The sequence below is a fragment of the Salvelinus fontinalis genome, chromosome 32 (assembly GCF_029448725.1).
Source record: "Salvelinus fontinalis isolate EN_2023a chromosome 32, ASM2944872v1, whole genome shotgun sequence".
In the NCBI taxonomy this organism is placed as follows: Eukaryota; Metazoa; Chordata; class Actinopteri; order Salmoniformes; family Salmonidae; genus Salvelinus; species Salvelinus fontinalis.
Genome location: NC_074696.1, coordinates 25,899,883 through 25,924,371, shown reverse-complemented (window position 1 = coordinate 25,924,371; position 24,489 = coordinate 25,899,883). Strand labels below are relative to the sequence as shown.

Genomic DNA, 24,489 nt, shown 5'->3' with positions numbered 1-24,489 from the left:
GTATGGTGTTCTTTGGATGCAACTCAGCATTCTTTGTCCTCCAAACACGACGAGTTGAGTTTTTACCAAAAAGTTCTATTTTGGTTTCATCTGACCATATTACATTCTCCCAATCTTCTTCTGGATCATCCAAATGCTCTCTAGCAATCTTCAGACGGGCCTGGACATGTACTGGCTTAAGCAGGGGGACACGTCTGGCACTGCAGGATTTGAGTCCCTGGCGGCGTAGTGTGTTACTGATGGTAGGCTTTGTTACTTTGGTCCCAGCTCTCTGCAGGTCATTCACTAGGTCCCCCCGTGTGGTTCTGGGATTTTTGCTCACCGTTCTTGTGATCATTTTGACCCCACGGGGTGAGATCTTGCGTGGAGCCCCAGATCAAGGGAGATTATCAGTGGTCTTGTATGTCTTCCATTTCCTAATAATTGCTCCCACAGTTGATTTCTTCAAACCGAGCTGCTTACCTATTGCAGATTCAGTCTTCCCAGCCTGGTGCAGGTCTACAATTTTGTTTCTGGTGTCCTTTGACAGCTCTTTGGTCTTGGCCATAGTGGAGTATGGAGTATGACTGTTTGAGGTTGTGGACAGGTGTATTTTATACTGATAACAAGTTCAAACAGGTGCCATTAATACAGGTAACGAGTGGAGGACAGAGGAGCCTCTTAAAGAAGAAGTTACACGTCTGTGAGAGCCAGAAATCTTGCTTGTTTGTAGGTGACCACATACTTATTTTCCACCATAATTTGCAAATAAATTCATTAAAAATCCTACAATGTGATTTTCTGGATTTGTTTTCCTCATTTTGTCTGTCATAGTTGAAGTGTACCTATGATGAAAATTACAGGCCTCTCTCATCTTTTTAAGTGGGAGAACTTGCACAATTGGTGGCTGACTAAATACGTTTTTGCCCCACTGTAGCACAGACAGATCTGGGATCAGGCTAAGACTGACCGAGGCCTAACAAATTCACCCCTCAATAAACTTAGTCAATCAGGATCTGCAAGTGTTTCATTGTTGGCCATTCATTGTGTTTAGCATGATTGCAGACTTCAGGGTTACTCATGTGCTATGCCAGGCTGCCAGAGGCAGTAGCCATGACTTTAACCAGCCATAAGGAATAATCAAAGGCTCTTTTATAGACCTTTGCTGCCCAGATGGCTGACCGAGCAAGAAATAATTAGCTGTAGCTTACCATAGGGAAAAATAGGAAATTATGAATCATTATAAAGGTTTACTGTATGCATCATAGTCTCCATTGTAAAATCCCGGGCATGTTTCTATTTAGTATGAGCTCAAGTGTTGTATTTTCCGATAAATTTGCTCCCGGGTTTAGTTCCGTTCATTTCATATTTTCATTTGATGTGTTATAGTTTATGATTGTAGTCTATTGTTGCTGTTCTACCCTAATGTTTCCACTTCAGCTCAAACCTACGATCCATGGAAACCCTTACTGACTTATGACTTCTGGGGGAATTTAATGGTGTGCAAATGCAATCTCTCCACTCCATGCACAAAACCCCCAGAAGTCTGGATTTAAGCCTGTAGCAATTTATTTTCATTGTATCTAGTTAAGCCACTTAAAACATTTATCATTGGTAGATATATTGGTGGATATATTGTTAGATATATTGGTAGATATATTGGTAGACATATTGGTAGATATAGTGATAGATATATTGGTAGACATATTGGTAGATATATTGGTAGATATATTGGTAGATATAGTGATAGATATATTGGTAGACATATTGGTAGATATATTGGTAGATATATTGGTAGATATAGTGATATATATATTGGTAGATATATTGGTAGACATATTGGTAGATATATTGGTAGACATATTGGTAGATATAGTGATAGATATATTGGTAGATATATTGGTAGACATATTGGTAGACATATTGGTAGATATAGTGATAGATATATTGGTAGACCTATTGGTAGACATATTGGTAGATATAGTGATAGATGAATTGGTAGATATATTGGTAGACATATTCTGCAATTGGAATGCAATACATTACTATCATTCTCACTTTGCACAGTAGGCCTAGTCTGCAGCCAGCATGCCTAGGCCAAAACAAAGATCACATTTCCTGTAGGACTGCAGGATTACCTTTATGTAACTTATTTATTTATTTATTTATTATTATTTTATTTTTTTTAATGCTTAATATCTTGGCATAATGTATTTGGCAATGTAGCCCAAAAAGTTGATGGTCCAAATAGCATCTGAGTCTTATTTTTGCAAAATTGACTCATTATTTTTTTACCCATCTTGACCAGAGCCCCATGCTATCTTAATTTGAACAGTTTCACACAGCAGGAAAATAATCCTGCAGCAACAGGAAATGTGAATTATCCATTATAATTCATTGACATTTTTGTAGCGGTTGATACATTTTTAGATAGGATAAATCAATTCTGACTTTTTAAACTGGATAAATTATTACAAACTTTAGAAACGTTTTTTAAACCTTGAATACACTACAATTTGCATTACCTGCTGCTCTCTGTGACAACAGAGTGATCAAATTAAGATAGTACATCTGTAAGCAGAGACTTAATAAATGGTTTGTCCTAGTCGGTCCAGTAAACACTGTGTGTGCTGAGACATTAATCCCTTGTCCCTTGCAGTAGTGTTTGCAGATGTGCACAGCCCACAACTCTGTCTGGAACGATTTAGAGCCGTTTGTCTGAGGCCAGAGAGCCAGAGAGCCAGAGCTGAGAACGTCTGATCTGAGAGGGTTTCTCTCTGGGTTTGGCAGTCTCATCCCGTTGGGGTGGCAAAATGCAACGTCTGACCATGCCAATGTCTGTGTGTGTGCGTGTGCGTGTGCGTGTGTGTGTGCATGTGCGTGTGTGCATTTGTATGTGTCTGAACATGCCAGCGTGTTCCCGCACTGCGGTGCTTCTGGAATACTGTGTAGCCAATGGATGAGGAGGAAGCCAGAGCGGTTATTAGCAGAGAGAGAGAAAGACGGACTACTTGTGTCAGTCGGAATACGTAGACTCTGGAGAGCAGGAATGTGAGGTTACAGACTCTTTAATGAGAGAAGGGCCGTCCCACAGTTCACTTTTTACACTGTGTCACTTCCTAAAATCTTAGTTTTTATCCTGTCATTTTCTGGCCATTCTTTTTGTTAGTTCAAAGATAGTTCTTATTAATTATTGAGTCTTTCTGTCCTTTATATAGAATATTTAGCTTCTCACCATTGCACTGGTGTGTAACAAAGAATTTACTCTCCATGAATTATGGCACTGGTAGAAAATCAGTCATGCTGTCAATTTACTCCACACTGTTTGACAAGTTGCGTGTTTGCAAACATACTTTAATACTTTACTAAGCTTGCTACAATATGTATTTTTTTATGTGGAGCCAAGCAGTATTTTTACTGGGTCTCTTCAGTTAGAGAGAGGATGTATTTTGTAGATCATCATACATACACTCTTAGAAAAAAAGAGGCCATCTAGAACCGAAAAGGGTTCTTTGGTTGTCCCCATAGGAGAACCCTTTGAAGAACCCCTTTTGGTTCCAGGTAGAACCCTTTTGCGTTCCATGTAGAACCTTTTGCACAGAGGGTTTTACATGGAACCAAAAAGAGTTCTACCTAGAACCAAAAAGGGTTATCCTATGGGGACAGCTGCAGGAACCTTTTGGAACTTTTTTTTGTAAGATTGTACACATAGCTAGCTTTCACTCTGCTCCTCCTCTCCTTCTTTTTGTTGGCATTGCCTCATTGGAGTCCTTTCCAACTCTATAAGTATTGGTATTTACTCACAAACAAGGCTATTGTTGCACCCCAACAGAGCACTTACATTTCAGATTTGGACAGAAGTAAAACATGTGATAAGAAACAAAAATGATGGGTGGCTTGTGAAATATCTCATGGCCGGGTTGCAGACTGTCCTAAGGATTTTCTCTGTGGTGTGCCTCAATGTGAGGTTACAGATGTTATACATTACTCCACAAAGCAGCATGGGTAAAAAATGCATCCCTCGTAGAAAAACTGTAATCCCAGACTGATGGATTGGTGGCTGCAACCACATCTGCACTCGTTTGAGCAACTCTGAATCACATTATAGACGGATCATCATACTTCAATCATACATTAAGTCAGACTGCACAATGGAAGGATAATATTTACTGAGACCTGGCAGGATCTTAAATGCAGTGCAATTTGTAAATTAGGGTGGTGTGTGTGTGTGTGCACAGTCTGAGCTAATCATCAATCTGCAATAATGATATTATGTTTGGCCAGAATTGACTATGTAGTCTCTCTGTTTGTGTCCTATAGGATGGCAGGACTGCATTGCATGTAGCTGCAGCACACTCCAAGGAAGACATTGTGAAGCTCTTGGCCAGAAAGGCAGATCCTGACTCTCTAGGAGGGGTAGGTTGTCTCTAGCCCCAGTGTAAGCCTCTTTGTATTCTTTATTCTATATTCTATATTGAAATCATTTTATTTTATTTTAGTCTATTCTATTCCTTTTTCCATCTCACCCTTCTACCTTTACCTGCAAACCTATTCCCCCAGACGTTTTGCTGAAGACAGCCCAGGGAGTATAGCATTCCTAAACAGGCCTGAGGTTTGGCTTATTTGGCCCTTTTTTCTCCTCAGCGGTAACTGAAAACTGCTATTATTTGTGTGAGTTTTGGCTGAGCTGACCTGTTATGACATCCAGAGTCAGTCTGACGGACAGGAACCACTATGGGCTTAGAGGACACAAATGACAGCCTGGTACCTTCAATAGGATCAAACTGTCTAGTGGGGTTTTGATGACTAATCTATCAGATGGTTTCTTATAGCAATGTCTGCCCATGCAAACATCTGCAGGCATTTATATTTTCTGTTAAGCAGAGGCCCAACTCAGCCAACACTATAGAGCATGAAAAGATGATTTTACATAAAGTGATCTACTTGTGAATTATTTGGCTAAGAGAGAGTAAGAGAGACAGAGAATGAGAGAGAAAGTGAGAGAGTGTGAGTGTGAGAGAGTGAGAGAGAGTGAGAGAGAGGGAGCGAGAGAGAGAGAGAAAGAGAGAGACAGTGGGAGAAAGTAAGAGAGTGAGAGGGAGAGAGAGAAACAGAGAGAAATAAAGAAAGAGAGAAATGTGCTTGAGGTAATCTCCAGAGGAAGAGAAGAGCCATGGTGGTTATTGGCTCACAGCCATCGTGCAGACCCATATTCCCAAGGGTGCTGACAATCCTGGACTCTCTAAGGAAACTAGTGGCGGGAAAAGTGCCGTCAAAATAACCAGCTGTTTCCCATACAGACAAGAATACAGAAACTGTGAACCGAACTGAATAATCCCCCAGTGTGATCAAAAAAAATGCCAAGATGATGATGTTTAGATAAATAATTAATCAAGTGGACAAAATGTGTTGGACTCAGACGTATCTTTGACATGGATTTTGGCTACATCACCAAAACACATTCCTAACCATATGGCAGATTGCCGTTTATTGTCATGTGTCTTGCCTTGGAGGCAGACCTGAGCAAATTCCACTAGATGGGGTAGCTGCAAAGTCAAGCTTGGCTATATTGTAAAAAGTCATGAAAACCAACATTTTGGTCTTCATTTAAGGTTAGGGTTAGGCATTATGGTTAGCAGTGTGGTTACGGTTAGGGTTAAGGTTAAGGTTAGGTTTAAAATCTGATTTTATTACTTTGTGGCTGTGCCAGCTAGTGACCACTCTGTAGTGCTCCCTCCAGAACAAGATTCTTGACAAAAAACGCTAACCTGCAACCATATCCCTCATTCTGTCCTCTTTTCTTCATTATACCAGCCCAAGGACCAGCTACCTCTCCACTTTGCTGCCTCCCGAGCCACCCCATCCCTCGGTACCATCCAGACACTGCTAAAATTCTCCAGCAAAGAGGCCCGGCTCGTACCAGACAAGGTAGGGTATCTGCCACATGATACCGCAGCGGGACGCACTCTTCTCCTCCCTCTCATCCATCACTTCTCACCTCATCCGTCAATCAAGTGTATTACTGTGTGGTCTCGAATGACTGGAATAACCGACTGTGCTGTATATATAAGCTAAGCACAGGCTGTGTCCCAAGTGGCACTCTATTCCCTATATAGTGCACTACTTTTGACCAGAGCCCTATGGGCCCTGCCTATGGACCATGGTCAAAAGCAGTGCACTATATAGGGAATAGGGTGCCATTTCAGATGCACGCACTGACTTTCACAGCATATTATCTTTATCCTGAGGAGATTTTCTGGCTCTTGACTGCGCTGGGTTGCAGCTCACAGACAGTCATTGTTTCCATCTCTTTGTGTCTGTGTCCAGGATGGCTGCATTCCACTGCTCTTAGCCGTCGAAGCCGGGAATGTTGGAATCGTTAGGGAGCTCCTTGGAACTCTATCTGAGCCTCAGCTTAGGGCTCAGAAAACAGTAAGAGCCAACTAAGGTGTCTGGGGTTTCATGGTTTCATTTAGGAATAAGAACTATACTGTATATATAGCATTCATAATAATAGCTACCTAATGTTTATTGACACATATTAAAGTAAAGGTTAAGGTTTTAAAATAAGAGAAGCTCTGGATAGGAAATCTGTGTAGGTAAAATTAATGGACAGTTACATCAATCAAAATTAATTTGATATTAGGTTAGACCAAAATATAAGCATTGGCCCAAAATGTACAACTTATCGTGTACTTTACAACCAATCAAAGTACAGAAGTGCGTTGGGTACACCCAAGCAGCTATAGCCCTATGTCACATAACACCAGTCTAGTGTGTATAACATTATGTCACATAACACCAGTCTAGTATGTATAACACTATGTCACATAACACCAGTCTAGCACGTTTAACATTATGTCACATAACACCAGTCTAGTGTGTATAACATTATGCCACATAACACCAGTCTAGTATGTATAACATTATGTCACATAACACCAGTCTAGTATGTATAACATTATGTCATATGACACCAGTCTAGTATGTATAACATTATGTCACATAACACCAGTCTAGCATGTATAACATTATGTCACATAACACCAGTCTACTATGTATAACATTATGTCACATAACACCAGTCTAGCATGTATAACATGATGTCATATGACACCAGTCTAGTATGTATAACACTATGTCACATAACACCAGTCTAGCATGTATACCATTAAGTCACATAACACCAGTCTAGCATGTATAACATGATGTCATATGACACCAGTCTAGTATGTATACCACTATGTCACATAACACCAGTCTAGCATGTATACCATTATGTCACATAACACCAGTCTAGTGTGTATAACATTATGTCACATAACACCAGTCTAGTGTGTATAACATTATGTCACATAACACCAGTCTAGTATGTATAACATTATGTCACATAACACCAGTCTAGTATGTATAACATTATGTCACATAACACCAGTCTAGTATTTATAACATTATGTCACATTACACCAGTCTAGTATGTATAACATTATGTCACATAACACCAGTCTAGCATGTATAACATTATGTCACATAACACCAGTCTAGCATGTATACCATTATGTGACATAACACCAGTCTAGTATGTATAACATTATGTCACATAACACCAGTCTAGTATGTATAACATTATGTCACATTACACCAGTCTAGTATGTATAACATTATGTCATATGACACCAGTCTAGTATGTATAAAATTATGTCACATAACACCAGTCTAGTGTTTATAACATTATGTCACATAACACCAGTCTGGCATGTATAACATTATGTCACATTACACCAGTCTAGCATGTATAACATTATGTCACATAACACCAGTCTAGTGTTTATAACATTATGTCACATAACACCAGTCTAGTATGTATAACATTATGTCATATGACACCAGTCTAGTATGTATAACATTATGTCACATAACACCAGTCTAGTATGTATAACATTATGTCACATAACACCAGTCTAGTATGTATAACATTATGTCACATAACACCAGTCTAGTATGTATAACATTATGCCACATAACACCAGTCTAGTATGTATAACATTATGCCACATAACACCAGTCTAGTATGTATAACACTATGTCACATTACACCAGTCTAGTATGTATAACATTATGCCACATAACACCAGTCTAGCATGTATAACATTATGTCACATTACACCAGTCTAGTATGTATAACATGATGTCATATGACACCAGTCTAGTATGTATAACACTATGTCACATAACACCAGTCTAGCACGTATAACATTATGTCACATAACACCAGTCTAGCATGTATAACATTATGCCACATAACACCAGTCTAGTATGTATAACATTATGTCACATTACACCAGTCTAGCATGTATAACATTATGTCACATAACACCAGTCTAAACATTATGTCACATAACACCAGTCTAGTTTGTATAACATTATGTCATATGACACCAGTCTAGTATGTATAACATTATGTCACATAACACCAGTCTAGCATGTATAACATTATGTCACATAACACCAGTCTAGTATGTATAACATTATGTCACATAACACCAGTCTAGCATGTATAACATTATGTCATATGACACCCGTTTAGTATGTATAACACTATGTCACATAACACCAGTCTAGCATGTATACCATTATGTGACATAACACCAGTCTAGCATGTATAACATTATGCCACATAACACCAGTCTAGTATGTATAACATTATGTCACATAACACCAGTCTAGTATGTATAACATTATGTCACATAACACTATGTCACATAACACCAGTCTAGTGTTTATAACATTATGTCACATGACACCAGTCTTTTGATTCCCTCCCTCCCTCCATGCTATAATGGCACTATTAAACTACTCTCTGTGACATATTAAACCATGACTTAGTAATACAGCCCAAAGTAGCAACATGTTTCCAATTGTGGCTAGCCCTGTAATAAGTCATGGTGAAAATGGGATAATAGGTTAACGAGCACTTACAGAAAAAGAGCCCAGTTCTAAAGGAAAATCTGTGCAGATCTCCCAAACCACTTTATCAGGGTGTTTAATATGTTTTTCGTGTTTTTCAGTTTTTTATAATTTCTTGTTTGGGTGATTTACTGACCCGTGTGTCTTCTGAGGATTGTGTTCTGGGCTCCACCTCCAAGGGTTTACAGGCTTGGTCTGGCCTTTCTATTTACATGTGGTGTTTATGACACAATGCACAATGATTGTAATGTAATTATGTTCACTATTAAAATCGATTTTTTTACACATTACATATGGCAGCAACGTGCTGGCCTGGGAGAGAGGGAACATTGTGAAAGAGTAGATCTGGCTGACCATTTCTCTTTGAAACTGAGGATATAGTGGCCATTGTGTCCACATCGATAGGTAGCCTGGTCCCAGATGTCTTTGTGCTGTATTGCCAACTCCTATATTCTTTGCCATGACAACAACTGTAGGAGTTGGCAATACAGCACTAAGAGATCTGGAACCAGGCTACTGTGTAGAAACATTGCAACAAAGGGAGTCTGTGCAACATGATGTGTTTGATACTGTACTTCAGGGGAGTGGAGATGCAGCTCTCCATGTCTGCTGCCGAAAGACGGACCTGGAGATAGCCAAAGTCCTCATTGAGAATGGGGCCAATGTAGACATCCAAAATGTGAGTAGGCAGTGTATTAGTTTCCCCTTGCAAACAGGGAGACAAGACTATCACAGGCATGAGTAATCAAACTTAATATACTGTTCTCTGCACTGCATTCTGTTCTGGTAAACTTTCATAGACAAGACATTGGTATGGAGACAGTAAAAACATCTAGCACAGCTATTGGGTGTGGTTATTGTGGAGTTGTACATCTGTTGTTTCCTGTCTGACAGGAGGAAGGACAGACTCCTCTCCACATAGCTGCCTGGGAGGGAGATGTGCTGCTGCTGAAACTGTTCTACCAGAGCAAGGCCAACCCTAATGTCACTGACAAGGTGGGGGAGGAAGGACGGAAGCCCAACTGTATTATACAAAAAACCCTATCTTCTAAATCCCATTGTTTCAGCCATGTTTTAGACCTGTTTTTTTCCCGGATAATGATTAGGCCTAGTCCTAATCAAAAGCATGCTCAATGGAGATTTTCCATTGAAAGTGCCTCTTAATCCAAGACCAGGGTTCATCTCTGTCAGGGAAACTGGCCCATTTATGTATTGTATTGTAGTCCACCAGTGAGTTTCAATAGTCTTTTGCCATGTGCACCTTACCATTATCTGACCGCTAACCTCCAGATGGACAGGTCACCTCTGCACATCGCTGCAGAGCGTGGCCACACCAACGTGGTGGAGGTCCTCACAGAGAAGTTCAAGTCCAACGTGCTGGCCAGAACTAAGGTAGGTTACCACCACTACATCTTAACAAGCCATATGTGCAGTTACAGTATAGGACTATGATCTCATATGGAACCATGATTAAGATAATAAACCATATGAGTCCTGTGGCGGTTGTTAGATATACATTACATCTGTGTTTGGTTGGTACTGTAGTTGCTGTGATGGTGTCTGGCTACAGAAGCTGTAGTAGTCATTATTTACTGTGATGGTGTCTGGCTATAGAAGCTGTAGTAGTCATTATTTACTGTGATGGTGTCTGGCTATAGAAGCTGTAGTAGTCATTATTTACTGTGATGGTGTCTGGCTATAGAAGCTGTAGTAGTCATTAGTTACTGTGATGGTGTCTGGCTATAGAAGCTGTAGTAGTCATTATTTACTGTGATGGTGTCTGGCTATGGAAGCTGTAGTAGTCATTATTTACTGTGATGGTGTCTGGCTATAGAAGCTGTAGTAGCCATTAGTTACTGTGATGGTGTCTGGCTATAGAAGCTGTAGTAGTCATTATTTACTGTGATGGTGTCTGGCTATAGAAGCTGTAGTAGTCATTATTTACTGTGATGGTGTCTGGCTACAGAAGCTGTAGTAGTCATTATTTACTGTGATGGTGTCTGGCTATAGAAGCTGTAGTAGTCATTAGTTACTGTGATGGTGTCTGGCTATAGAAGCTGTAGTAGTCATTAGTTACTGTGATGGTGTCTGGCTATAGAAGCTGTAGTAGTCATTATTTACTGTGATGGTGTCTGGCTATAGAAGCTGTAGTAGTCATTAGTTACTGTGATGGTGTCTGGCTATAGAAGCTGTAGTAGTCATTAGTTACTGTGATGGTGTCTGGCTATAGAAGCTGTAGTAGTCATTAGTTACTGTGATGGTGTCTGGCTATAGAAGCTGTAGTAGTCATTAGTTACTGTGATGGTGTCTGGCTATAGAAGCTGTAGTAGTCATTATTTACTGTGATGGTGTCTGGCTATAGAAGCTGTAGTAGTCATTATTTACTGTGATGGTGTCTGGCTATGGAAGCTGTAGTAGTCATTATTTACTGTGATGGTGTCTGGCTATAGAAGCTGTAGTAGTCATTAGCATGAATAATGTAAAAGTCAGAGTTGGAAATCCCAAGCAGTTGATCCTCAAATTATAAAAATATCACATTTGTGTCCGTCTCTTTGTATGACCTTCTAAAACCAGTGTGCAGTCTTCCAGAGACTGTATATAAATCACAGTGTCTTCTCTTAGGATGGCAGCACCCTGATGCATGTGGCCTCCCAGTGTGGACACCCAGAGACCGCCCTCACCTTCCTGAAGAAAGGGGTCCCACTGCACATGCCCAATAAGGTACAAGAAGTCCAGGTGTCCAATGGGCACTTTAAAAAAAGTAGCATAAATCACTGGCCTGAAATTGTATTTGAATATCACGTCTTCAAATGCACTGCATTGTACAGATACTGTATGAGAATAGCCAAATATTTAGAATACATCATTATATATATATGATCCTTTCTTACTATGTTATTTAATGTATCCTATCATATGAACCCTACCTATAATTGATGTATCATACTCTGGTGTCACATCTCCACAGTCAGGTGCAATGTGTCTCCATGCTGCAGCCAAGCAAGGTCACACAGCTGTAGTGAAGTCTCTTCTCCTGAAAGGGGCACACGTGGACAGCACCACTAAAGACGGCCTGACGGGCCTACACATCGCTGTGCAGAACTGCAAGCCCCTCGTGGTGCAGATGCTACTGGGCTTTGGGGCTCAGGTCCAACTCAATGGAGGCAAGGTGAGACATACACTTATGTCCTAGAAACATACACAATCCAACATTTGTTCGTTTGTGCTGTGTATTTGACGATGGTGTGGAAAGTAATATGGTTTTTGTACCATAGTAACTGCTATTGTTGGCATGTGCTGCTAACCTCTACCCTCCCTTTGTCCTTCCTCTGCCCCTGCATGAAGGCCCAGGAGACCCCACTGCACATCGCTGCCAGAGTGAAGGAGGGGGAAAAGGTGGCTGAGATGCTGCTGAAGAGTGGGGCTGATGTCAACGCAGAGCAGGAGGTTAGAGCTCTCCCTTCACTGTGGCCAGAGATGAGTGGGTTTATCAGATCAGAGAGCTTATCTGAATCTGAAAGCAAGGCTGTTTGTTTGTGTTCCACATAAACTTCCAGCTCTCTCTCTCTCTCTCTCTCTCTCTCTCTCTCTCTCTCTCTCTCTCTCTCTCTCTCTCTCTCTCTCTCTCTCTCTCTCTCTCTCTCTCTCTCTCTCTCTCTCTCTCTCTCTCTCTCTCTCTCTCTCTCTCTCTCTCTCTCTCTCTCTCTCTCTCTCTCTCTCTCTCTCTCTCTCTCTGTATCAGAATGGGGAGACGGCAATGCATGTTGCTGCTCGCCACGGTGGACTGCGTATGATGAGAGCCCTGAAAGAGGAGGGAGGAGACCTCACCTGGAGATCTAAGGTAAAGTAGAAACACTTTTCTGTGTCTAACCAGTGTAACAATGACACATTGAGTCTATTTCCCACTTTCAGTAGTCTTAAACACTTCCTTTTTGTGGACATGTATGTGTTTTTTCATGTGGTTGTACTGTATGTAAGTGCCTTCGGAAAGTATTCAGACCTCTTTACTTTTTCCACATTTTGTTATGTTACAGCCCTATTCTTAAATTGATTCAATCCCCCCAAAATCCTCATCAATCTACACACAATACCCCATAATGACAAAGAGAAAACATGATTTATTTATTTTTTGCAAATATAAAACAGAAATACCTTATTTACATACGTATACAGACCCTTTGCTATGAGACTCGAAATTGAGCTCAGTTGCATCCTGTGTCCATTGATCATCCTTAAGATGTTTCTACAACTTGATTGGAGTCCACCTGTGGTAAATTAAATTGATTGGACAAGATTTGGAAAGGCGCACACCTGTCTATATAAGATCCCACAGTTGACAGTGCATGTCAGAGCAAAAACCAAGCCATGAGGTCGAAGGAATTGTCAGTAAAGCTCTGAGACAGGATTGTGTTGAGGCACAGATCTGGGGAAGGGTACCAAAAAATGTCTGCAGCATTGAAGCTCCCCAAGAACACAGTGGCCTTCATCTTTCATAAATGGAAGAAATTTGGAACCACCAAGACTCTTCCTAGAGCTGACCACCCCGCCAAACTGAGCAATCGGGGGAGAAGGGCCTTGGTCAGGGAGGTGACCAAGAACCCGATAGTCACTCTGACAGAGCTCCAGAGTTCCTCTGTGGAGATGGGAGAACCTTCCAGAAGGACAACCATCTCTGCAGAACTCCACCAATCAGGCCTTTATGGTAGGGTGGCCAGATGGAAGCCACTCCTCAGTAAAAGGCACATGACAGCCCGCTTGGATTTTTCCAAAAGGCACCTAAAGACTCTCAGACCATGAGAAACAAGATTCTCTGGTCTGATGAAACCAAGATTGAACTCTTTGGCCTGAATGCCAAGCACCACGTCTGGAGGAAACCTGGCACCATCCCTACGGTGAAGCATGGTTGGGGCAGCATCATGCTGTGGGGATGTTTTTCCGCGGCAAGGACTAGTCAGGATCGAGGCAAAGATGAACGGAGCAAAGTACAGAGAGATCCTTGATTAAAACCTGCTCCAGAGCACTCAGGACCTCAGACTGGGGCCAAGGTTCAGCTTCCAATAGGACAACGACCCTAAGCACACCGCCAAGACAATGCAGGAGTGGCTTCAGGACAAGTCTCTGAATGTCCTTGAGTGGCCCAGCCAGAGCCCGGACTTGAACCAGATCTAACATCTCTGGAGAGAACTGAAAATAGCTGTGCAGCAATGCTGCCCATCCAACCTGACAGAGCTTGAGAGGATCTGCAGAGAAGAATGGGAGAAACACCCCAAATAGAGATGTGCCAAGCTTGTAGCGTCATACCCAAGAAGACTCAATGCTGTAATTGCTGCCAAAGGTGCTTCAACAAAGTACTGAGTAAAGGGTCTGAATACTTATGTAAATGTGATATTTCCGTTTTTTATGGAGTATTGTGTGTAGATTGATGAGGGGGAAAAAACTATTTAATCCATTTTAGAAGAAGGCTATAACCTAACAAAATGTAGAAAGTCAAGGGGTATGAATACTATCCGAAAGCACTGTATGTGCATGCATGCATGTGTGTGTTTATATATGTGTGTGTTTCTGTATTCATAGGCTGGAGAGAACCCTCTCCATGTCGCTGTGCGCCATTGTCATGCCCGTGTGGTGGAGGATATTCTCACCTATCTGACCAGTGAGAGAAGCCGTGAGGAAGCCCAGTGCTGTGTGAGCCAGGGGAACAGGGTGAGAATAAGACTCATGATAATAATCATTTATGCCATTTCACAGACCGTTTTTATCCAAAGAGACTTATCCAGTGGGATTAAAACCCGCCACTCTGGCGTTGCAAGCGCCGTGCTCTACCGACTGAGCCACACAGGACCAGATGATGGGATAGCGGTTCTATTATAAAAATATTACTGTGATCATTGTTCTATTATAGAAATGTTTTTCCATTTTGCATTTTCCATTTACATTTCCCTGAAATTTGGCCAACTCCTCTTTGTATGTCACTTTATTTGTTGATTTTGACGTACCAGTTTTCTATTGTTGTGTGACTGCAGAAAGGGGAGACATCGTTGCACTTGGCTGCTGAGCTGCAGAAGGAGAGTGTCCACAGAGAAGGAGAAGACGTACACATTATCAAGACTCTGATGGAATATAATGCAGACATCACTGCAGCAACCAGAGAGGTATGGCACAAGGAACAGTCTGATATCATGATTTGTATCTTTGTATTTGTGTGTCAACAATAGCTATAGCTTTTTATTAATTTGTCTACAAACACCCTATGCATTGCGCCGATAGTGTTAAACAACTTGGTGGGAATTGTAACATGGATCATGTTATGGAGGATCGCTACAATACAATCCCAAAAAATGTAAAGTTTTCAAGATTATACTTTCAGTATAGAGTAAAAACTGTGATGTTGATGTGAAGTGAATTATCCCTTTAAGCAATGCTGTACACTACAGCAGATGGAGGTACAGTACAATATGTTCTGTTTGGTAGCTGAATTGTAGTTAGATGTTCTGGTGTATGTTATTGAGGTGTACAGGTAAATCTGTGTCTTATTCGGTTTCTCCCTGCTCTCGGCTGGTCCTGTAGTCCTGTGAGACTCCCTTTCACTACTGTGCCAGAGTGGGCAACACTGACGTCCTACAGGAGATGCTCAACCGTGTTCCCTCCAGTCGCCTGCAGATGGCAGTCAACAAGCACTCCAAGGTACTGATAGAATTGTGTTACTTGGGTGTTACTGGAGAGTTTCTCATGATATTTAAATATTGGTTTACTGCTGTAAAATAACTGGTACTGCTGTTAAATGGGTATTTTGCGGGTGAGTATAATTCCGAAGTGGCATGAACTGTCTTCTGCCTTATGGTTATGTAGTGTTATTGTTTTACTGAGAGGGCACTCTCTGTGGGCCCATACAGAATGGCTGGTCCCCGTTGTTATTGGCTTCTGAGAGAGGTCACACAGAGGTTGTTAGAATCCTGCTTCAGAACCACGCCAGGGTGGACGTCTTTGATGAGGTGAGGGCCCTGGAATGTTTCAGACTTTTCCATTGGCTAATTCAATATACTGTACCACAACTTAACTCTGTCTCTTAAACTCTGCCACTGCCTGCTGAGCTGTAAAACGTTCATTTTGCTGAGTCACTGCAATGTGGTCATCATGACTCAAGCAGGATAAAAGCCAAAGAAGATATAACATCGTCATGTCTGTGCTGCGTGACCTAATGAACAAAACCCTGATGTATCCTACAGGACGGCGAGGCAAATCTCCTCTTACAAAACCAAAACTAGCGTTTGTTATGGGACATGTTTACATAGTCCCTCCCTGTTACGGTTTCTTCCGTTTGGCGCCTAATGAACACAACTCTGATGTATCCGACAGGACGGCAAGGCAGCTCTCCACTTGGCAGCAGAGCGGGGCCACGAGGACATTGCTGACATTCTGCTGTCCCATAAGGCCTTTGTGAACGCCAAGACCAAGCTGGGCCTCACTCCACTACACCTGGGGGCCCAGAACGGCTCTGCCAGCCTGGTCAGACAACTGGTGGAGACACACCTGGCCAGCATCGACGCTCTCTCCCTGGTCAGTGAGCTGAGCAATGACCCCTCAACTATGGAGGTCTAGAGAACGTCCCTAGTCATAGGAAATAAAATAGTACATTTGGTTATTATTGGGGCAGATGTCATATATATTCTCATAGGCATCTGTGTGTAACCTTGTTTAACCTGAACTCACAAGCTCACATTCTGTTCTATTATATTGAAGTGAAACGAAACGAGCGTTGGGGTCAGTCGAGTTTCACAAGGCTAATCTGTGTGCTCAAGGGAAATAAAGTTATTATCGAACACCTAGCAAAGTCTCTTGCCATATCTTTCACTTTCTTAAGAAACACTTTTATTTGTCCACTCCTGATCCATAAAGAGAAATAAGGTGTTCTGAACCTCTGTGTTTGACCCCCAGACTAAGCAGACTCCTCTCCACCTCGCTGCCATCAGTGGACAGCTGGATGTGTGCAGCAGCCTGCTGCATCTCAGAGCAGACATCACTGCCACAGACATAGTGAGTCTGTTTCTCTGTCGGACACTGCCTTTGTCTGTGTGTGGCTGTTAAATAGACAAAATAAAATGTAAATCTTGCCTGAAGGAAATTTCTCTGTAGTCGTAACTTCAACAATCTCATTTTACATACCAAGTCCTGGTCTAATTTCTTCGTTATTTTACCTGTGACTTTCCTATCAGCATGGCCAGATTCCCCCCTGGTTGCATTTAACTATTATTCATCCATCTATCCTAGCAGACGCACTTATCCAGAGCAATTAGGGTTGAGTGTCTTACTGAAGGGCACATCGACAAATTTGCCACATAGTCAGCTCTGGGCTTTGAACCAGCAACTTTTCAGTTATTGGCCCAACACGCTTAACCAGTAGGCTACCGGCCGCCTATCCCCCCATCCATATATCCATTCATTGGTTAATTCAGTTAGTCATCCATCCATCCTTCCATTAATTTATGTCTCTCGTCCCCAGCACGGCCAGACGCCCCTCCACCTGGCTGCAGAGAACGACCATTCTGAGGTGGTCAAGCTGTTCCTGAAGCACCGTCCAGAGCTGGCCACCCTGGCCAACGTGGAGGGGGCCACCTGCACCCATATCGCTGCGGCCAAGGGCAGCCTGGCCGTCATCAGGGAGCTGCTCAAGTTCAAACAGGGGGGAGTGACCACGCTGAGTAACAAGGTCAGAGGTCAGGGGTTAGGAGTCACAAGGAGTCAGGAAGTAGTGTTTCTCTGTGCTTGGCTGAAAATGTAACATGGAAACAGAACAATAGAGAATTACAATGTTATGGAATAACACAATAATTCCACAACAATGTCAGAGGGCAGGAGGGTTTTGCTCTGTTTTAATTTTTTTATTTTATTTTACCTTTATTTATACAGGTTTTTCTCATTGAGAGGAAACAATTACACTCTTCTATGATATATACATCGATCAAGTATTTAAACTCCACCAACGAAACTAGATCATCACATTTTTAAATGTTTAGGAGAGAATTCCAGGACCACAGAGCTAAGTAACTAAAACTATTTCTAGTTCTAATTTTTGGTACTGTTAGAAGCAAATGAGAATGGGACCTTAATTGATATTTATTTACTGACCTGACTAAAAAAAGAACAGAGATAAAATTGCATTTTACCCGAAATGGCCTTATAAATCAGTGTATACCAGTGTTTAAGCCTACGCAAGGTCAATGACGACCAGCCAACAGCGCTGTAGAGATCACAATGATGTGTTAGACGTTTTTGATTTGTAATGAACCTGAGGGCTGCATGATACACTGAATCAAGTGGTCTCAGGGTAGTGGTTGAGGCCTGCATGTATATAACATCACCAAAATCTAAAACCGCCAGTAGTGTATATCGTACCAGCACCTTCCTGCCTCAAAGAGAAACCAGCCTTATGCCGGTAATAAAAACCTTGTTTCAGCTTGAGCTTCCTTATAAAGTTCTCTACATGCACAGTGAAGCTCAGCTTATCATCAACCCACACACTCAAATATTTGTACACTTTAACTTGCTCTATAGTATGTCCAGCCAATGTAGCAGTGACATGATTAGTAACATGTCTGGCATTTGAAAGTACCATGCATTTTGTTTTACCTGAATTTAGAACCAGCTTTAAATCATACAGATTCTGTTGTATGATGTTAAATGCTCTTTGGGCATTTTCAAAAGCTAAAGATAAACTACTACCACTTGAATAAAGAACAGTATCAGCTGCATAAAAATGAACATATGCTGTTTCAATAAGATCCCCAATGTTGTTGATATACAAAATGAACAACAGTGGGCCCAAAATAGATCCTTGCAGAACACCTGAGCACACCTCTATGGACTCAGATTTACAACCATCCGCCATTGCGCATTGTGTATGATTTGATAGGTTATTTATAAACCAATCTAGAGCATGACCAGTAATTCCACAACATGTTCTTGTCTGAAATGGAACATAGTACTGTAACGGTGTATGAATTATAATATGAGTGGCTTGGCTGGCCATAGAAAAGAAAGGAAAGTGACAGAGAAAATATTCCCTTATTGATGCGCAATGAATGGGCTGAAAAGATTTGGCATGGGCCCTCGGATCCTCAAAAAGTTCTACAGCTGCACCATTGAGAAGATCTTGACTGGCTGCATCACTGCTTGTTATGGCAAATGCACAGCCCTCAAGCGCAAAGCGTTACAGAGGGCGGTGCAGATGGCCCAGTACATCACTGGAGAGTGATGGTGTCCTGCATCAGATGACCTGGCCTCCACAATCCCCCGACCTCAAACAAATTGAGATGGTTTGGGATGTGTCAGACCGCAGAGTGAAGGAAAAGCAGCCAACAAGTGCTCAGCATATGTGGGAACTCCTTCAAGACTGTTAAAAAAAATTCCAGGTGAAGCTGGTTGAGAGAATGCCAAGAGTGTGCAAAGCTGTCATCAGGGCAAAGGGTAGCTATTTGAAGAATCTCAAATATAGAATATATTTTGATTTATTTAACACTTTTTTGGTTACTACATGATTCCATTTGTGTTATTTCATAGTTTTAATGTCTTCACTATTATTCTACATTGTAGAAAATAGTAAAAATAAACAAAAACCCTTTAATGAGTAGGTGTTCTAAAACCTTTGACCAATAGTGTATACACACATAACACATACACATACAGTTGAAGTCGGAAGTTTACATACACCTTAGCCAAACACATTTAAACTCCGTTTTTCATCTTCCAGTTAAGTTATCTTCAGAAAAATGTACCTATCTAGGAATTGTAGTTACCAAACAATACTCCTTACTATTTAAAGAGAATTTCCCCTCTCTGATGCAAAAACTCAAGACAAACATACAATTTTGGAGAACTCTCCCAATTTCTCTGCTCGGAAGAATTAATGCCATTAAAATGGTCTTCCTCCCATAACTGCTCTACCTATACCAGAACATCCCAGTATTCATACCTAAATCCTTTCATAAACAACTGGACTCAATTATCAATCCTTTCATCTGGGATTATAAAACACACAGGATAGGTAAAAAACACCTCTGCAAATCCAAAATGGAAGGAGGATTGTCTCTCCCAAATTTTAAATTTTATTATTGGGCCGCTAACCTCCGCGCTGTTACGTTTTTGTTGGATGATGCACGTCCGTCACCCAGCTGGCTTAGTATGGAGCGGGAGGAGTGTCACCCCTTCTCTATTGGTGCTGTGATTTTGTCGCCTGTCAATCTGGAGAGGTCACTTTATCGTAACAATCCTATTATACATAGCACAGTCCGAATCTGGAAGCAAATTAAAACCCACTTTGAGCTTAGACCAATGTCATTCATGCTCCCTGTTGCCAGGAACCCCTCCTTTGCCCCCTCTAACCTTGATAACACCTTTGAGCAATAGGGAGAGTTGGGGATAAGTACCATAGGGGATTTATATATAGAAGGGACCTTTGCTTCCTTTGAGTTGCTGAGGGAAACTTATAATCTTCCCAGAAGTAACTTTTCAGATACCTACAAATCAGAGACTATGTTAGAAAACACCTCCCAACATTTGGGAACGCTAAGCCTTCCATGTTTGACGGATGCATAAAAAAATCGTGTCACGTTCCTGACCTTGTTTTCCTTTTGTATAGTTGTGTTTAGTGGGTCAGGACGTGAGCTGGGTGGGCAGTCTGTGTTGTTTGTTCTATGTTAAGTGTCAGGTTTAATTGACCTTGTATGGCTCTCAATCAGAGGCAGGTGTTTTACGTTTCCCTCTGATTGAGAACCATATATAGGTAGGTTGTTTCACATTGTTTGTTGTGGGTGGTTGTCTTCCGTGTCTGTTGCACCACATGGGACTGTTTCGGTTTGTCGTTCGTGTATGTAGTCAGTTCGTGCGTTCTTCGTATATTGTAAGTTCTCAAGTCCAGGTCTGTCTACATCGTTTATTTGTTTTGTAGTTTGTTGAAGTGTTTTCGTGTTTCGTCTATCATTTAAATAAATCAGTGTCAAACTATCACGCTGCGCATTGGTCCTCTGATCCTTCTCGCCTCTCCTCGTCTGAGGAGGAGGACGAAGTAGACGATCGTTACACATCCCCCACCTCAGACAAACTGATATCTCGTTTATATGATGCTTTTCAATCGGTTAGCACACCTTCTACAGATGCCATTAAGGCAAAATGGGAGGAAGAACTAGCGACTGACATTTCGGTGGCAGACTGGGAAGATAGCTTGGAGTATATCCACACCTGCTCCATTAACTCCAGACATCGTCTCATACAATTCAAGGTATTACACAGACTATTCCAAAACCAAACTGCATAGGATATTTCCTGATACATCCCCCATGTGTGATAAATGTCAGGCTGCACAGGGTACACTACTCCACTGCTTTGCCCTATGCTCTAGCTTGTATGGTTACTGGTGTGGAATTTTTAGGATCCTCTCTGAAGTTCTGGAGACTTCAATTGACCCAGACCCGCTTCTGATAATCCTGGGAGTGTCTGATTCCCTAAACGAATTAACCAACCCTCAAAAACAACTCATCTCTTAGTCTCATTTCGGCAAAAAAACTAATCTTGTTGTTTTGGAAAAAGGAAGCGCCCACTACCAAATTATGGCTCAGCGAATTGGCAAACACTGTACACTTAGAAAGGATTAGATATATTCTGAACAATAAATTATCAACATTTGGTCAAATCTGGCAGCCTTTCCTCTCTTACTTGGACCATTCGGCGCTGTGAATTTGTACTTTTTAACGCACTTTCAATTGTAATATTTTAATCCACCTTTGGGCAGCATGTGCTGGCACCGCCACCTGAGCAGTCGGGAGGGGAATAAGGGGAAGGGATAAAGGGGGGAGGGGAGAAGTGGGGGAGGGATAAAGGGGGAATAAGTGGGGGGTGACATCTACCCTCTTTCTTTCTACCTGTCCTTGTTCTGGATGTCTTGTTTTGTAATATTTGTTTTGTACCCAGAACTCTGGGTCTTTTTGTTTCTGTCTGCTCTTTTATGTTTAGTTAAAAATTGTATACCTGCCTTTTATACCTATACACCATTCCTGTGTGTGTTCAATAAAAAATATTTGAACAAACTCAGTTTTTCACAATTCCTAACATTTAATCCTAGTAAAAAGTCCCTGTCTTAGGTCAGTTAGGATCACCACTTTATTTTAAGAATGTGAAATGTCAACATAATATTAGAGAATTATTTATTTCAGCTTTTATTTCTTTCATCACATTCCCAGTGGGTCAGAAGTTTACATATACTCAATTAGTATTTGGTACCATTGACTTTAAATTGTTTAACTTGGGTCAAACATTTTGGTAGCCTTCCACAAGCTTCCCACAATAAGTTGGGTGAATTCTGGCCCATTCCTCCTGACAGAGCTGGTGTAAGTGAGTCAGGTTTGTAGGCCTCCTTGCTCGCATATGCTTTTTCAGTTCTGCCCACACATTTTCTATAGGATTGAGGTCAGGGCTTTGTGATGGCCATTCCAAAACCTTGACTTTGTTGTCCTTTAGCCATTTTGCCACAACTTTGTAAGTATGCTTGGGTTCATTGTCCATTTAGAAGACCCATTTGCGACCAAGCTTTAACTTCCTGACCGATGTCTAGAGATGTTGCTTCAATATATCCACATCATTTTTCTCCCTGATGATGCCATCTATTTTGTGAAGTGTACCAGTCCCTCCTGCAGCAAAGCACCCCCACAACATGATGCTGCCACCCCCGTGCTTCACGGTTGGGATGGTGTTCTTCGGCTTGCAAGCGTCCCCCTTTTTCCTCCAAACATAACGATGGTCATTATGGCCAAACAGTTCTATTTTTGTTTCATCAGACCAGAGGACATTTCTCCAAAAAGTACAAACTTTGTCCCCATGTGCAGTTGCAAACCGTAGTCTGGCTTTTTTATGGCGGTTTTGGAGCAGTGGCTTCTGCTGAGCGGCCTTTCAGGTTATGTCGATATAGGACTTGTTTTACTGTGGATATCGATACTTTTGTACCTGTTTCTCCAGCATCTTCACAAGGTCCTTTGCTGTTCTGGGATTGATTTGCACTTTTCGCACTATAGTACGTTCATCTCTAGGAGACAGAACGTGTCTCCTTCCTGAGCGGTGTGACGGCTGTGTGATCCCATGGTGTTTATACTTGCGTACTATTGTTTGTACAGATGAACGTGGTACCTTCAGGCTTTTGGAAATTGCTCCCAAGGATAAACCAGATCTGTGAAGGTCTACAAAAAAGGTCTTGGCTGATTTCTTTTGATTTTCCCACGATGTCAAGCAAAGAGGCACTGAGTTTGAAGGTAGGCCTTGAAATACATTCACAGGTACACCTCCAATTGACTAAAATTATGTAAATTAGCTTATCAGAAGCTTCTAAAGCCATGACATCATTTTCTGGAATTTTCCAAGCTGTTTAAAGGCACAGTCAACTTAGTTCATGTAAACTTCTGGCCCACTGGAATTGTGATACAGTGAATTATAAGTGAAATAATCTGTTTTTTATTTTACTCTTATTATCTTATTATTATCTTTCCTGATGCCTAGTCACTTTACCCTGCCTTCATGTACATATCTACTTCAAATACCTTATTATTATCTATCCTGATGCCTAGTCCCTTTACCCTGTAACAGCAGCACATTGATCTGGTACTCCCTGTAATAGCAGCACATTGATCTGGTACTGGTACTCCCTGTTTATAGCAGCACATTGATCTGGTACTGGTGCTCCCTGTAATAGCAGCAAATTGATCTGGTACTCCCTGTAATAGCAGCACATTGATCTGGTACTGGTACTCCCTGTTTATAGCTCTATTCTTGTGTATTTTATTCCTCTTGTGTTACTATGTATATACACTGCTCAAAAAAATAAAGGGAACACTTAAACAACACAATGTAACTCCAAGTTGCTGGAGGTCATTTTGCAGGGCTCTGGCAGTGCACCTCCTTGCACAAAGGCGGAGGTAGTGGTCCTGCTGCTGGGTTGTTGCCCTCCTACGGCCTCCTCCACGTCTCCTGATGTACTGGCCTCTCCTGGTAGCGCCTCCATGCTCTGGACACTACGCTGACAGACACAGCAAACCTTTTTGCCACAGCTCGCATTGATGTGCCATCCTGGATGAACTGCACTACCTGAGCCACTTGTGTGGGTTGTAGACTCCGTCTCATGCTACCACTAGAGTGAAAGCACCGCCAGCATTCAAAAGTGACCAAAACATCAGCCAGGAAGCATAGGAACTGAGAAGTGGTCTGTGGTCACCACCTGTATAACCATTCCTTTTTTGGGGGTGTCTTGCTAATTGCCTATAATTTCCACCTTTTGTCTATTCCATTTGCACAACAGCATGTTAAATTTATTGTCAATCAGTGTTGCTTCCTAAGTGGACAGTTTGATTTCACAGAAGTGTGATTGACTTGGAGTTACATTGTGTTGTTTAAGTGTTCCCTTTATTTTTTTGAGCAGTGTATATATATATATTTTTTGACTCTGCAATGTTGGGAAGGGCTCGTAAGTAAGAATTTCACCTTAAAGTCTACACCTGTTGTATTTGG

General features: G+C 41.6%; 1 protein-coding gene across 1 annotated transcript in view; it reads left to right on the top strand.

Moving 5' to 3' along the window:
- Nucleotides 1–24,489, top strand: part of trpn1 (transient receptor potential cation channel, subfamily N, member 1) — a 54,106-nt gene that overhangs the window by 3,495 nt on the left and 26,122 nt on the right. Inside the window, exons 3-19 of the mRNA XM_055893910.1 lie at nucleotides 4,300–4,395; nucleotides 5,794–5,907; nucleotides 6,307–6,411; nucleotides 9,527–9,625; nucleotides 9,841–9,942; nucleotides 10,237–10,338; nucleotides 11,569–11,667; nucleotides 11,915–12,115; nucleotides 12,292–12,393; nucleotides 12,689–12,787; nucleotides 14,521–14,649; nucleotides 14,970–15,098; nucleotides 15,514–15,630; nucleotides 15,840–15,938; nucleotides 16,303–16,503; nucleotides 16,882–16,980; nucleotides 17,447–17,653. Coding sequence (XP_055749885.1) covers nucleotides 4,300–4,395; nucleotides 5,794–5,907; nucleotides 6,307–6,411; nucleotides 9,527–9,625; nucleotides 9,841–9,942; nucleotides 10,237–10,338; nucleotides 11,569–11,667; nucleotides 11,915–12,115; nucleotides 12,292–12,393; nucleotides 12,689–12,787; nucleotides 14,521–14,649; nucleotides 14,970–15,098; nucleotides 15,514–15,630; nucleotides 15,840–15,938; nucleotides 16,303–16,503; nucleotides 16,882–16,980; nucleotides 17,447–17,653 — 2,100 coding nt within the window. The remainder of the gene's footprint in view (nucleotides 1–4,299; nucleotides 4,396–5,793; nucleotides 5,908–6,306; nucleotides 6,412–9,526; nucleotides 9,626–9,840; nucleotides 9,943–10,236; nucleotides 10,339–11,568; nucleotides 11,668–11,914; nucleotides 12,116–12,291; nucleotides 12,394–12,688; nucleotides 12,788–14,520; nucleotides 14,650–14,969; nucleotides 15,099–15,513; nucleotides 15,631–15,839; nucleotides 15,939–16,302; nucleotides 16,504–16,881; nucleotides 16,981–17,446; nucleotides 17,654–24,489) is intronic.